Source organism: Mobula birostris, chromosome 8 (assembly GCF_030028105.1).
Source record: "Mobula birostris isolate sMobBir1 chromosome 8, sMobBir1.hap1, whole genome shotgun sequence".
NCBI classification, from domain to species: Eukaryota; Metazoa; Chordata; class Chondrichthyes; order Myliobatiformes; family Myliobatidae; genus Mobula; species Mobula birostris.
In genome coordinates, this window is record NC_092377.1 from 95,739,918 (window position 1) to 95,754,612 (window position 14,695).

At 45.8% G+C, this 14,695-nt stretch overlaps 1 protein-coding gene across 7 annotated transcripts in view; it reads right to left on the minus strand.

The window, feature by feature from the left end:
• LOC140201504 (ribosome-binding protein 1-like) overlaps positions 1-14,695 on the minus strand; it is a 151,875-nt gene that overhangs the window by 17,681 nt on the left and 119,499 nt on the right. For 5 of the 7 annotated variants that reach the window (XM_072265719.1, XM_072265717.1, XM_072265718.1 and 2 more), the window contains 3 exons: positions 14,581-14,673; positions 5,615-5,686; positions 1,420-1,515 (listed from right to left, as the gene is read on the minus strand). In XM_072265719.1, coding sequence (XP_072121820.1) covers positions 1,420-1,515; positions 5,615-5,686; positions 14,581-14,673 — 261 coding nt within the window. Of the gene's footprint in view, positions 1-1,419; positions 1,516-4,853; positions 5,071-5,614; positions 5,687-14,580; positions 14,674-14,695 lie in introns of those variants that run through there. The other 2 variants (XM_072265720.1, XM_072265715.1) reach the window with 2 other exon arrangements.

A 14,695-nucleotide genomic window follows, 5' to 3' on the forward strand; every position in this document is an offset into this window, starting at 1 on the left:
GGTTGAGGAGCTGGAAATGAGGGCTGCTTACCGTTGGAACAAACAAACTCAGGGAGTCGAGCAGCACCCGTGAGGGAAAAGGTCTCCTCTCCCTCCTCGGATGCTGCTCGACCTGCGGCACATTCCAGCACCTGCAGGTCTCTTGTCTCTCTTAACCTTTATTGCTGGTGGGAGCTAGTGTGAGGGCACCAGGGTATTCAGAGATGACACTCGGGCACACTGGGGAGGTGAGGTCCGAGGAACCCTCAGCAGTGATGGGAGCGGTGTGGAGCTTGAGATCCCTGGGGTACTGCAGGGAACTGCCAGGGAATGCCATTGTAATGGGGACCGTAGTACAGGACACTACAGAACAGATAAAGACCCGTCTAACCAACATGCTCTGCTGACTTTTGTATTTTATTTTTATTTAGAGATAAAGCGCAATAACAGGGCCTTCCGATCCAATGAGTCCACCCGCCCAAGTGCACCCATGTGACCAACTAACATATATACCAGTACACCTTTGGACTGTGAGAGGAAACCAGAGCACTCAGGGGAAACCCATGCAGCTACGGAGAGAACGTGCAACCTCCTTAAAGACAGCAGCGGGAATTGAACCTGGGGTGCTGGCTCAGTAATAGCATTATGCTAGGAGGAGGGAGGAGGGGAGGGAACGTCAACTCAGAGGACACAAGCACGCTGCCACAGCTGAGGCTCGAACTAGCGACCTTCAGATCACTAGCCGAACGCCTTAACCGCTTGGCCACGTGCCCAACGCGTGCATTATGCTAACCACTACACTACTGTACCGACTCTTTTAACCTACTCCAATATCAGCCTAACCCTTCCCTCCCACAGAGCCCTCCAGTTTGCTATCATCCGTGTGCCTGTCTAGGAGTTTCTTAAATGTCCCTAACATATCTGCCTCCACCACCATCCACCCCAAACTGAGCCCTTTCTTTGCCTGGGGCAGACCTGGGCAAGTCCAAACCCTCAGAGGTATTGGGTATCATTTGGGCAATCTCAGGACACAGTGGAAAATGCCATACACAGTAGTGGTAGAGTCAAAATTCGAAGTAAATTTATTGTCAAAAGACGTACATGTCACTGTACACTACCCTGAGAATCACTGTCTTGCAGGCAAAGCAAAAAAAAAGTACCGTTGAATCAATGGCAAACAAAGCTTGACAGACAACCAACGTGCAAAAGACCACAAACTGTGCAAATAAATAATACTGGGACCACGAGTTGTAGAGTCTTTGAAAGCGAGTCCACGGATTGTGGAATCAGTCCTGCGTTCAGGTGAGTCTGAGGTTCCTGGCACACCGTTCTCCCCCACTCACCTCGGGAGCAGAGATCAGGGGACTGCAGCAGCAGCCCTACACGCTCCCTGACTCAGCGATACCGGAGACAATAGCGACAGGTCATTGCTGCACTCACCTCCCTCACCTCCACTGAGTACTGTTGACACTGCGTCTGTGCCGACTCAAGCTGCTGCTTTAACTTCTCCTCCAATTCAGCCACCAGGTCCTTCAGCTGAGGGGAGAGAAAGGACATTACTCCCTGCTGAGATACACACGAGAGTCGCTGGTATTTATGAAATCCCCTGGGAGAGTGGTGACACAGCCATTTGATAGACCGAATGGTCAACTTCTGCTCCTATATCTTATGGCTCGGCTGTGATCATGGGTATTAGATCACAAGACCATAAGATATAGCAGCAGAATTAGGCCATTTGGCCCATCGAGTCTGCTCTGCCATCTCATCACAGCTGATCTATTTCCCTTTCAGCCCCAGCCTCCTGCCTTCTCCCCGTAACCCTTCATGCTCTGACCAGTCAAGAACCTATCAACCTCTGCCTTAAATATACCCAATGACTTGGCCTCCATAGTCACCTACGGCAATGAATTTCTCAGATTCACTATTTTGTGGCTAAAGAAATTCATCCTCATCCCTTTATTCTGAGGCTGTGCCCTCTGGCCCCATTTATATATCATCAAATAACAATTAAACTTGAACCTGAAACTTTTTTTTAGAACATGGGACTGTATAGACCTTCATGCCTTTGATGTTGTGCCAACCTCTTAACCTGCTCTAAGGTCAATCCAACCCTTCCCTACTACATAACCATCCATTTTTCTATCATCCATATTCCTATCTAAGAGCTTTTTTTTTTAAAAGAAGTCCCTAATGCATCTGCTTCTACCACCACCCCTGGCAGTGTGTTCCACACACTCACCACTCCCTCTGTAAGTGAACTTACTTCTGACATCCCCCCTACACTTTCCTCCGATCACCTTAAAATTATGCCCCTTGCATTAACCATTTCCACTGAATGCACTTGTGCGACATGCCAAGTTACTGGAAAAGTCTCTACCCACTCCATCTGTGCCTCTTATCTTCTCCTACACCTCTCTCAAGTCACCTCTCATCCTCTTCTCCAAAGAGAAAGATCTAAGCTTGCTCAACCCATTTTCACCAGCCGTGGGTTTCTCAAAGCTGCCAGGTTGTTAAGAAGGTGTAGGGTGCATTGGGCTTCATTAGTTGGGGGATTCAGTTTAAGTTAACTTATATAATTTTTTTTTTAAAAAAGAGGTACAGTGCGGAATAGGTTCTTCTGGCCCTTCAAGCTGCACCACCCAGGAATCCCCAATGGACAGCTGTGACTGGCAGCTCATCTAGGAGAAGGAAATCTCTGCTCTAAGACTCCTGCTGCCTCGCGGCTGGACCCACTCATGGGGAAGGCTTCGGAAGGAACCCCAGAGGTGAAATCCGGAACTGGAATCCCCAAGGCAGTCCTACATTGAGTTCAACACTGACTAGCAACTCCTGCGACACTGCTGGTACCAAACTGCATCAGTCTTTGTGCTCCTTTGGATTCATCAGCTGGGTGGAGAGAGGGAGCTTGCTACATTGGCAACTGCTTTCTCTCTATATCGTACTGCCCTGGTTTACGTATCACCTAAACATCTGAGACGCAACATCCATGGTGACCCCGCACAGATACAGATTAATCTCAGGATTCTATACGGTGACAATAACGTGCTTTGATAATGAATTTACTTTGAACATACTCTCTAATCCAGGCAGCATCCTGTTAAATCTCCTCTGCATCCTCTCTAAAGTTTCCACATTCTTCCTATAATAAAGCAATCAGAATTGAACTCAAAGCTCAAGGTAACCTTATTTTCAAAGTACAAGTCACCATATACAACCCTGAGAATCATCTTCTTGTGGGCATTTACAGTAACTACAAGAAACACAATAAAATCAGTGAAAGACCATACCCAACAGAATGGACAAACGACCAAAGTGCAAAAGACAACAAACTGCAAATATAAAACGAGAAAAATAAACCTTTTATAATAAATTTTGAGAACATGAGATGGAGTGTTTTTGAAAGTGAGCCCATAGGTTGTGGAAACAGTTCAGTCATGGGGCAAGTGAAGTTATCCCCTCTGGTTCAACAGCCTAATGGTTGAGGGGTAATAACTGTTCCTGAACCTCAGTGGTATAGGTCGTGAGGCTCCTGTACCTTGTTCCTGATGGCAGCAGTGAAAAGGAGCATGGCCTGGGTTGTGGGGACCCTTGCTGATGGATGCTGCTTTCCTGCAATAGTGCTCTGCGTAGATATGTACAATGGTGGGGGTGGGGAGGCTTTTCCTGTGATGGACTGGGCCTCATCCACTACTTTTTGTAGGCTCTTGTGGACAGATCCTCAAAAATAATAACACCAAGAGAATTTAAAGCTGCTGACCCTCTCCATCTCTGATCCCACAATGAGGACCTCTGGTGTCTTCCTCCTGAAGTCAATAATCAGCTTCTTGGTCTTGCTGACATTGAGTGAGGAGATGCTGTTGTGGCTCCACTAAGCCAGATTTTCAATCTCCCTCCTTTTTGCTAATGCATCACCACCTTCGATTCGGCCAACAACAGTAGTGTTGTGGGCAAACGCAAATATCGAACTGGAGCTGTGCTTAGCCTCACAGTCATAAATATAAAGCGAGTAGAGCAGGGGGGTTAAGCACACAGCCCTGTGGTGCACCTGTGCTAATGGAGATTATGGAGGAGATGCTGCTGCCAATCCAAACTGACTGGGATGTGCAAGTGAGGAAATCGGGGATCCAGTTGCGCAAGGTCTTGAAGCTTATTGATTCGTTTTGAGGGGTTGACGGTATTGAATGCCGAGCTGTAGACATTAAACAGCATCCTGATGTATGCAACTTCGCTGTCCAGATGTTCTAGGATTGAGTGAAGAGGCAATGAAATGGCATCTGATATTGGCCTATCGGGTCGGTAGGCAAATTGGAGTGGATCCAAGTAACTTCTCAGGCTGGGGTTGATATGTTTCATCGCCAACCTCTCAAAGCAGTTCATCACAACAGGTGTAAGTGCTGAAATATTCCAAATGATGTTTAACCAGAGCTGTAACATTACCTCGTGGCTCTTAAACTGAATCCCCCGGTTAATGAGACCCAACACACCATAAGCCTTCTTAACAACCCTATTAACCTGCGTGGCAACTTTAAACGATCTCTGTTCCTCCACACTGCCAAAGAACCTGCCATTAACCCTGTATTTGGCCTCCAAATTCAACCTTCTAAAATTAATCACTTTTCTGGGTTAAAATTCATCTGCCACTTCTCAACCCAGCTCTGCATCCTGTCTGTATCTTATTGCAAACGATAACAACCCTCCACTCAATCCACAACTCCACCAACCTTCATGTTATCTACAGACTTACTAACCCACCCTTCCACTTCCTCATCCAAGTCATTTATAAAAATTACAAAGAGCGGGGGTCCCAGAGCAGATCACTGAGGAACACCACTGGTCACTGACCTCCAGGCAGAATAGGCTCCACCTACAACCACCCTCTGCCTTCTGTATTCTGAATCCACACAGCCAAGTTTTCCAGGATCCCACGCCTCCTGACTTTCTGAATGGGAGAGTTAAGGAGCAGTGGTGCTAGAATCAGGCCCAGGCTGGACCAGGTCACTGAGAGCACAGAGGTAGCTGAACTCCAGGTCTCTGATGGCACAGAGACAGATCGACTCCAGAACTGGTGATAGGGGTACCAGATTTACCTTCCTAAAAGGCATCAATTAACCAGTTAGATCCCAGTGGCTTCACAGCTGCAAGGTTCTGAACCTGTGTCTCCCAGTTGTTAGTATAACCAAGTGATGCCACAACATCCCAAAACATTTGTCTATGTAGTCAGCTGTACCCAAGTACTGGGACGTGGGTGTAGAAGAAAAGCTGGTTGTAAATAATTGAAACCTTTGCTAAAGCGAGGCTGCTGGAGCCCACTGATTAGCCTCAAGACTAAAAAGTAAGGTCTTCAAGAAGGGTTCAGCAGAGAAACTACCTGGGGAAAAGTAATAACAAGGAAACAAAATCAACAGGGAGATGAGGGGAGATTCTACAGAGGGCGAGTCGAGGGACAACAGTCACCCCACGGGCTGGGGTTGAATTGGAACTCAGACTGATTGATACTTCTCTCAAGTCTGCTCCAGGGGCACAGGGGTGGCCAGGCGGAGTGACGCGAGCTAGGGTGTGCAGAATCCAGAGGTGGAACAGGCCCTCGAGTTAAAATTGCCTCATCCCATCCCTCAGGGGTTAACATGAAATGTACCTGCTCCGTATTCTGTGAATCCAGCTTCAGCTTCTCCAGGGCACCTTCTAATGTTTTTACTTGTGATTGTGCCTGAAAAAAAACACACACACACACACACACACAATAGCTCCTTAAGATGCAATGGGTCTCATTCTACCAGGTACAGGGAACCGCTGAAGTAAACACACAGGACCAAGCACAGAGCAATGAGTTTTAATTAAACTGAACCCCGAGCCCATGCCACCTGCAGGCGGTTGGAAAAACTTTCTGTTTATCAAACAGTGGGACTTAGAACAGTACAGCCCACAGGAACAGACCCTACATCCTGCAATGTCAACCCAACTCTTTCCATCTCCCTGTACATGGTCCACGCGTCTCCATTCCCTGCCTGTGCGGAGAATCGACTGCATCTCCTGTGCACCAGAGGACTCTCCTTCCTTTGGCACGGGCTTTCAAGTGCGCACATTTTTGTCTCAGCAGGACCACCTCTTTGCTCCCCCACTCGCAAATTGCCCAGCACGTACTGATACGAACACGACCCAGTAAAAACATTTAATTAAACTACTCCGTTGTCGTGCTTGCTCCGCGCATACATAATGTTAGGGTGAGTTTTTGGGTAGACAATTCACTTACACCTAAATGACTCTGGCCACCAGCCTTCTGTTTGACAAAGTGCTGTGGAATGAGTTCACAACAATGCATTTCCTAAAAGCTGTGAATTGGGATACTAGCCCAGACACTGCGGATGGAAGTCTGAGTTTACAGGTAGTTTTGAAGACAGTATTATCTATACTTCATAGATATGAATTGTCTTCTGTGTAAGCACGCAAATGCAAAATAAATGTATTGTGGATTTAACTTGCATTCCTAAAGGCTGTGGACACCAACCCAGACACGTTGGCATCGGAAGGAAAAGATGAAGTCAGAAGGTGTGATGTTTTGTATGCAGCTTCAAAAGGAAGCATTGTCTATTACTTTTTAAGTAGTGATTGCCTTTGTGCTTAGCATATAAATATCGGGCCCACATTGGGCCAGCAGACCTTTCTACCGAAAGTGTCTCCGTTCGTATGATGCCTGCTGTACCTTGTTGTGTCGAATAAAGCAGCTGCTTTGTATCTACCAGTGACTGTCTCTCCAGTGATTTCATCCACGCTACAACACATAACACATCAAATGTTGCTGTAGAGCCTGCTTCACCACCTCCCCGGCACCTGTCAGCACTATTGACTCAAACAGAAACAGAACATGCTGGAGATACTTAGCAGGTTAGTCAGCACCTGTGGAGTGGTTTGAGGACAGCGGCCTTTCATCAGATCTGAAGTAAACAGGAGACACGGGGTTTGCAGATTCAGGACTCCAGCAACAACACAAGACCACGCAGGGGAAGGGTCTGCACCCAAAGCACTGGGCTGTCCATTTCTCACCATAATGCTGCCTGACCTGGTGCTTTTGAACGTTGCTGCCGTAAACAGCGCCTGAGATGCAGAGGAGAAGCAGGATGGGGGACGAGAGTCTGGCAGGAGAAAGCAAATGACAGAAGGAACACAGGTCTGAGCAAAATGAAAATGCTGAACATCTGTCAAGATCAAAGGCATCTTGTAGGATGGATGAGAATCTGGAACAAAAATTAAAAATGTGGGAAACACTCAGGAAGTCACACAAAGAAACTGTCAACTTTCCAAATTTTCAGCATCTGTAGATTTTTTTTTTTAAAAATTTAAATTCCAGCAAATTTTGGGAATATGAATGCATTTCAGTAGTGGTCAGTGACGTAGCTGTGGAAGTAAAGAAGGAAGTTACACTGTGAGAGTAGTATGACGTGTAAAGAAACTTGCACGAAGCAGAGAGGCTGGGAGAGACGAGCTGCGCCAAATGGTTCATTGCTCCATTCTTCCCAATTCTACATAAAACTGACATTAATGCCAACAGATAATGATTACCACATATTAGCTGATATCATCAACTGCTAGCTTCAAGTAAAGCCGTTTTACAGTGCGGAGACTACACTTTAAAAAACCTAGAAATACAAGTTAAAATAATCCTGCTCCCATTGTCTCTATGCCGCGAGGAGTGGTTTACGTACTTTCAGTGGCCATCTGTACCTAATAAACTGAATACTGAGTGTATGCTCGTGGTCTTCTGTTGCTGGGGCCCACCCACTTCAAGGTTTGACAAGCTGTGCATTCAGAGATGCTCTTCTGCACACCACCATTGTAAAGTGTGGTTATTTGAGTTACTATCACCTTTCTGTCAGCTTGAACCAGTCTGGCCATTCTCCTCTGACCTCTCTCATTAACAAACCATTTTTGCCCACAGATCTTCTGCTCATTGGATTTTATTTTTTGTTTCTCACACAATTTTCAGTAAACTCTAGGGATTTGTGTGTGAAAATCCCAGCAGATCAGCATTTTCTGAGATACTCAATCCACTCCATCTGGCACCAACAAGCATTCCACATTCAAAGTCACTAAGAATATTAAACCCTCCCGGGGGGTTGACTATCACGTTTCTTCTCCACTCTGTCATTTGGTCTGAACAAATACTGAACCTCTTGACCATGTCTGCATGCTTTTAAGCACTGAGTTGTGACCACACGATTAGGTATTTGTATTAATGAGTAGGTGTACAGGGAAGTGGCCACTGTGTGTAGCTGACGCCAGGACAACTGCTTAACAAACTGTTATGAAAACAACAAACCACTGGACCCATGCAGCAGCCTCACATTAAAGGGTGCAGCCACTGCTGCTGTGCAGTTGGATGCACGGGTCTGCGCATAATCAGCAGCGGAGATATTTACTCTGTTACTAAATCCCTGATGATGATACCATGAATGTACTATGGAGAGCATTCTAACTGGTTGCATCATTATCCGGTATGGAGAGACCAATGCACAGGATCAGAAAATGCTGCAGAGGGTTGCAAATTCAGCCAGCTCCACCTTGGGCACCAGCCTCCCCAGCATCGAGGACATCTTCTAAAGACGATGCCTCAAAGAGGAGGCATCCATCATTAAGGGCCCTGACCACCTACGTGCCCTCTTCTCAATGCTACCATCAGAGGGGAGGCACTGGAGCCTGAAGACAAACCGTCTACATTTTAGAAACAGTTTCTTCCCCTCCATCGGATTTCTGCTTGGACAATGAACACTACCTCCAATTTTTTTTTTTTTGCTTTCTCTTTGCACTACTTATATCTTATAATTTATAGTATATTTATGTTTTGCACTGTCCTGCTGCCACAAAACAACAAATTTCATGGTGTGTGTGTGTGTGTGTGTGTGTGTGTGTGTGTGTGCGCGCGCGCGCACGCGCGCGCGAGATAATACACAATTCTGATATTCACCAGTACAATCAGATGTCTCAGGTTCTGATGCAAGGCTCTCAATCTGAAACGTGCTGCCTGACTTGCAGAGTATTTCTGGCATACTCTGCCTTTAACTTCGACTGGGCCAGGCTCAACCCACAGCCACTGCAGCTACCCTGTCCCCTGTCATTCAGAGCCCAGGCTCTAAGAGGTGGCCCTTTTGGAAGTGCAGCATTTCACCAGAAACAGTCAGGCCAGATAGGGATCTGACAAATAAAAGTTGGACTCTCGACTCTGATTAACACACACAAAATGCTGGAGGAACTCAGCAGGCCAGGCAGCATCTATGGAAAAGATTACACTGTTGACATCTTGGGCAGAGACCCTTCAGAAAGTACTGGGAAAAAAAGAGGTTAGATAGTTAGAGTAAGGCAATGGGGGGGGGGGGTTGGGGGGTTGGGACGTGCGGAAGGGGAGGAAGAAGTACAAGGTGGTAGGTGATAGATGAAATTGGGAGGGGGAGGGGGATGAAGTAGCGAGCTGGGAAGTCAACTGGCAAAAGAGATAAAGGGCTGGAGAAGGGGGAATCTGATGGGAGAGGACAGAAGGCATTGGAAGAAAGGGAAGAGGGAGGAGTACCAGAGGGAGGTGATGGGCAGGTAAGGAGATAAAGCCAGAGGGGGAAACGGGAATGGGGAGTGGTGAAGGAGAGGGGGATGGGGGCAATCACTGGAAGTTTGAGAAATCTTACTCTGACTTCTCATCTCTTTTTTCCAGTCCTGAAGAAGGGTCTCAGCCCGAAATATCAACTGTTTACTCTTCTCCATAGATGCTGCCTGGCCTGCTGAGTTCCTCCAGCATTTTGTGTGTGTTGCTTTGATTTGCAGCATCTACAGGATCTCTCATATATTTGTGACTGTCTCTGACTTCTGGTTACTCTGAGCTCCCCACCCCACTGCTTAAAAGCTCACTCTAGGAACTGGGTAATTTGCAGTAACTCTCCAGATACGTACAAATCAGTATCTGTGGAGATTTTACAGCAACTGAAGGGGAAGAGGTTTGTGTGGAGAATAAGCAGGCTTCTCAGATCATGAGCTTCCATTTTCTCCTCCCACTTCCCCTGGATTCCCTTCGGCCCATCACCTCTGTTCCATACAGGTTACTTCAATGTCAATGGACAAGTCCATATAGCCAGATCAGGGCAAGCAGCCAGTCTTGGGCTACCTGCTGAGTTTACTCATTGAATCTGATTTCTCTGAGCTCTACAGAGGGAGATTCATGAGCCAAAGATGATCCCACACCTTCACACCTCAGTCTTTCGTTTCAGAGCAAAAGACTGGAGACTTTTCTATTAACTGTAAATTCTACTCTTTACAGATAACTGGGTCCCCCCATCATTTGAGTTCCAACCCCACTTCTCCATTTATGCCCTTTCCCTAGCCCGAGCACCCTCTTAGATAATCCTCCTCCCATATCCTCATTAGTCTGTCTGCTAGAAGTGACCCTCTTCACCTCCAGGGCCTAGGCTGAAGTACCCTTCAAAACCCCTTTGTCCTTCTACCTTCTTTTTATCAGTGCTTAAAATTAAATCTTTAACCAACCTTTAGGCTGCCAGTCCTAATCTGTGAGGCTCTGTGCCAAATTCTGTTTGATATTGCTCCAGTGCAAATATTTCACTGCATGGGCAGGGGATTGCCATATTTATAGCAAACGGTCGATTATCAAGGATGAGGTCTCATGGTACTTGGAGGCACAGGATAAAATAGGCCGTAGTCAGCATGGTTTCCTCAAGGGAAAATCTTGCCTAACAAATCTGTTGAAATTCTTTGAAGAAATAACAAGCAGGATAGACAAAAAGAGAATTTGTTGATGTTGTATACTTGGATTTTTCGAAGGCCTTTGACGAGGTGCTACACATGACGCTGCTTAACAAGCTAAGAGCCCACAGAATTACAGGAAAGACTGGACAAAGTAGTGGCTGATTTGCAGGAGGCAGGGAGTGGGAATAAAGGGAGCCTTTTCTCGTTGGCTGCCAGAGACTAGTGATGTTCCACGGGGGTCTGTGTTGGGACCAATTCTTTTTACGTTATATGTCAATGATTTGGATAATGGAATTGGGGGTTTTGTTCCAAAGTCTGCAGACGATATGAAGGTAGGTGAGGGGCAAGTAGTTTTGATGAAGTAGAGAAGCTACAGAAGGACTTAAGACAAATTAGAAGAAAGGGCAAAGAAATGGCAGATGGAATACAGCGTCCGAAAGTGCATAGTCATGCACTTTGGTAGAAGAAATGAAAGGGTTGAAAACAAAAAAAAACTGAGGCACAAGGGACTTGAGTCCTTGTGCAGGATCCTCTAAAGGTTAATTTGCAGGTTGAGTGTGTGGTGAGGCAGGTAATTGCAATGTTTGCATTCATTCAAGAGGAATGAAAGCAAGGATGTAATGTTGAGACTTTATAAAGCACTGGTGAGGCCTCACTTGGAGTATTGTGAGCAGTTTTGGGCCCTTTATCTTAGGAAGGATGTGCTGAAACTACAAACCCCATTTCCAGAAAAGTTGGGATATTTTCCAAAATGCAATAAAAACAAAAACCTGTGATATGTTAATTCATGTGAACATTTATTTAACTGAGAAAAGTACAAAGAAAAGATTTTCAATAGTTTTACTGACCAACTTAATTGCATTTTGTAAATATACACAAATTTAGAATTTGATGGCTGCAACACACTCAACAAAAGTTGGGACAGAGGCATGTTTACCATTGTGTTAAATCACCTTTCCTTTTAATAACACATTTTAATCGTTTTGGAACTGAGGATACTAATTGTAGTAGATTTGCAATTGGAAATTTTGTCTATTCTTGCTTGATACAAGACTTCAGCTTCTCAACAGTCCGTGGTCTCCGTTGTCTGATTCTCCTCTTCATGATGCGCCATACATTTTCAATAGGAGATAGATCTGGACTGGCAGTAGGCCAGTTAAGCACACGCACTCTGTGTCTACAAAGCCACGCTGTTGTAGCCCGTGCAGAACGTTGTCTGGCATTGTCCTGCTGAAATAAGCATGGACATCCCAGGAAGAGATGTCGCCTTGATGGCAACATATGTCTCTCTAAAATCCTAATATATGCCTCAGAGTCAATGGTACCTTCTCATACATGCAACTCACCCATGTCATGGGCACTGATGCACCCCCGTACCATCACAGATGCTGGCTTTTGCACCTTTCGCTGATAACAATCTGGATGGTCGTTTTCATCTTTGGCACGGAGAACTCGACGCCCGTTTTTTCCGAAAACAAGCTGAAATGTGGGCTTATCTGACCACAGCACACGGTTCCACAGTCTTTCGGTCCATCTGAGATGAGCTCGGGCCCAGAGAACTCGCCGGCGTTTCTGCATAGAGTCGATGTATGGCTTCCTCCTTGCATAACACAGTTTCAAGTTGCATTTCTGGATGCACTGACGGACTGTATTGAGTGACAATGGTTTTCCGAAGTACTCCCAAGCCCAGGTGGCTTTAATTGTCACAGTAGCATGACGGTTTCTTAGGCAGTGCCGCCTGAGGGCTCGAAGATCACGCGCATTCAACAGTGGTTTCCGACCTTGCCCTTTACGCACTGAGATGTCTCTGAATTCTCTGAATCTTTTCACAATATTATGTACTGTAGATGTTGAAAGACCTAAATTCTCTGCAATCTTGCGTTGAGAAATGTTCCTTTTGAACTGACTCACAATTATCTCACAAATTTTGGCACAAAGGGGTGAGCCACGACCCATCCTTGCCTGCAAAGACTGAGCCTTTGATGGAGGCTACTTTTATACCCAGTCATGATATCTCACCCGCTACCAATTAGCCTGCTTAATGTGGAGTCTTCCAAACCGGTGTTACTTGAATATTCTGTGCACTTCTCAATCTTATTTTAACTCCGTCCCAACTTTTGTTGAGTGTGTTACAGCCATCAAATTCTAAATTTGTGTATATTTATAAAATACAATTAAGTTGGTCAGTAAAACTATTGAAAATCTTTTCTTTGTACTTTTGTCAGTTAAATAAAGGTTCACGTGAATTAACATATCACAGATTTTTGTTTTTTTTGCATTTTGGAAAATATCCCAACTTTTCTGGAAATGGGGTTTGTAGAAGGTTCACAAAAATTGATGGCTCTCGGCCTGTATTTCACTAGAATTCAGAGGAATGAGGGGTCACCTCATTGAAACGTATCGAATGGTGAAAGGCTTTAATGGAGTGGATGTGGAGAGGATGTTTCTTATGATGGGAGAGTCCAAGGCCAGAGGACACAGCCTCAGAATAGAGGGGTGTCCTTTTAGAACAGAAATGAGGAGGAGTTTCTTTAGCCAGAGAGTGGTGAATCTGTGGAATTCTTTGCCACAGGCTTTCTGTATATTTAAGGCAGAGATTGATAGATTCTTGATGAGTCAGGCCATGAAGGGTTGCGGGGGTGAGGGTGGGGGGGGGGGCAGGAGAGGAAAATTGGATCAGCTATGATAAAATGACGAGCAGACTTGCTGGCCTAATACTACTCCTCTATCAAATGGTCTTATGGTCACTTATGAGGTGTGAAGGAATAGGTCTGGGCTGGGGAATGGTCCCGAGGCAATATTGGTAAAAGGATGAAGAAAATACTGATGTCTTGCAGGAGCCAACACACACACATTCTCTGAATCACCGAGGTGCAGGCTACATGCCCACTTCTCCTGAGCCATGGATGACGCTCAACGCAAACCTTGTCTAAAGATTTAAAAAAAAAAAAAAAAAGACCTAGACCTATCTTGTAAGGCACTTTACAAAACACAGGTGCCCTGGCACTTTGCAGTAAAGGTACCTTGCTGGATGAGAGAAAGACACACAGCATGGAACACAGTGTACACTGATGGGACACAAGGCTGCACACAAGGGGAGACTGCATGGTATCGACGCACCACAATCCAATACCCCGAAGGGCACTCGTCAATATCTACATCACAGCTTGATGGGTTTCACATCCTGAATCGTACCCCAGTAAGGAGACAAGTTTATGAGAGGGGGAAAGAAAGTACAAGAGAAAAATTTGAGGTGCGAAGGGTTTGGTTGGAATGTATAGAACCATGTGACACCCCGTCAGATTGACGTAGGCAATTTCACGATATACCCCAGTGATATTAAATACGATTCTGATTCTGAATTGCTTTCAACTTCCGTTCATACAGTCGTGGGAACCAGATGTGTGGGGGTGGTGACTCCAGTGATGTTGCCTTGTCAAAATTAAAGTGATTCCTGCCCAGGTAAAGAGGGAGTCAGAGACAATTTTGAGTAAAAGTTTACAAGGTGAGATTATCTGCACAGTGAAGTGTACCGTCTGTGTCAAATCAAAGCAGGAAGGATTGATCTGTGGGCAAATTGCGAATGCTGCCATGTTACAACACCAGCAGAACATGTCCACAACTTGTTGACCTGAATCGTAAGTTGCTGGAGCATCGGAGGAAACCCATGCAGTCATGGGGAAAGCATACTAACTGTTTCCAAGTAGCGGTAGGGGATGAACCCCGGTCAGTGATTGCTCCAACCACTATGCTCTTGTGCCGCCCCACACACCGGACCCAGAACTCTTAGTCTGTTCCATGAGAGGGATGCACTCAGCTATCTCAAACCGTGCAGAGCTGGACCGTGCGGCAAGCACTCACCTGCCAAAGTTGTGCTTCAGACTCCGCTATCTTTGCTTTCCACACGTGCTCCTCCTCTTCTACGCTCTTCTGAAGGTCCCTCAGCATCCCCTCCTGCGGAGCCAAGCAGAGGAAA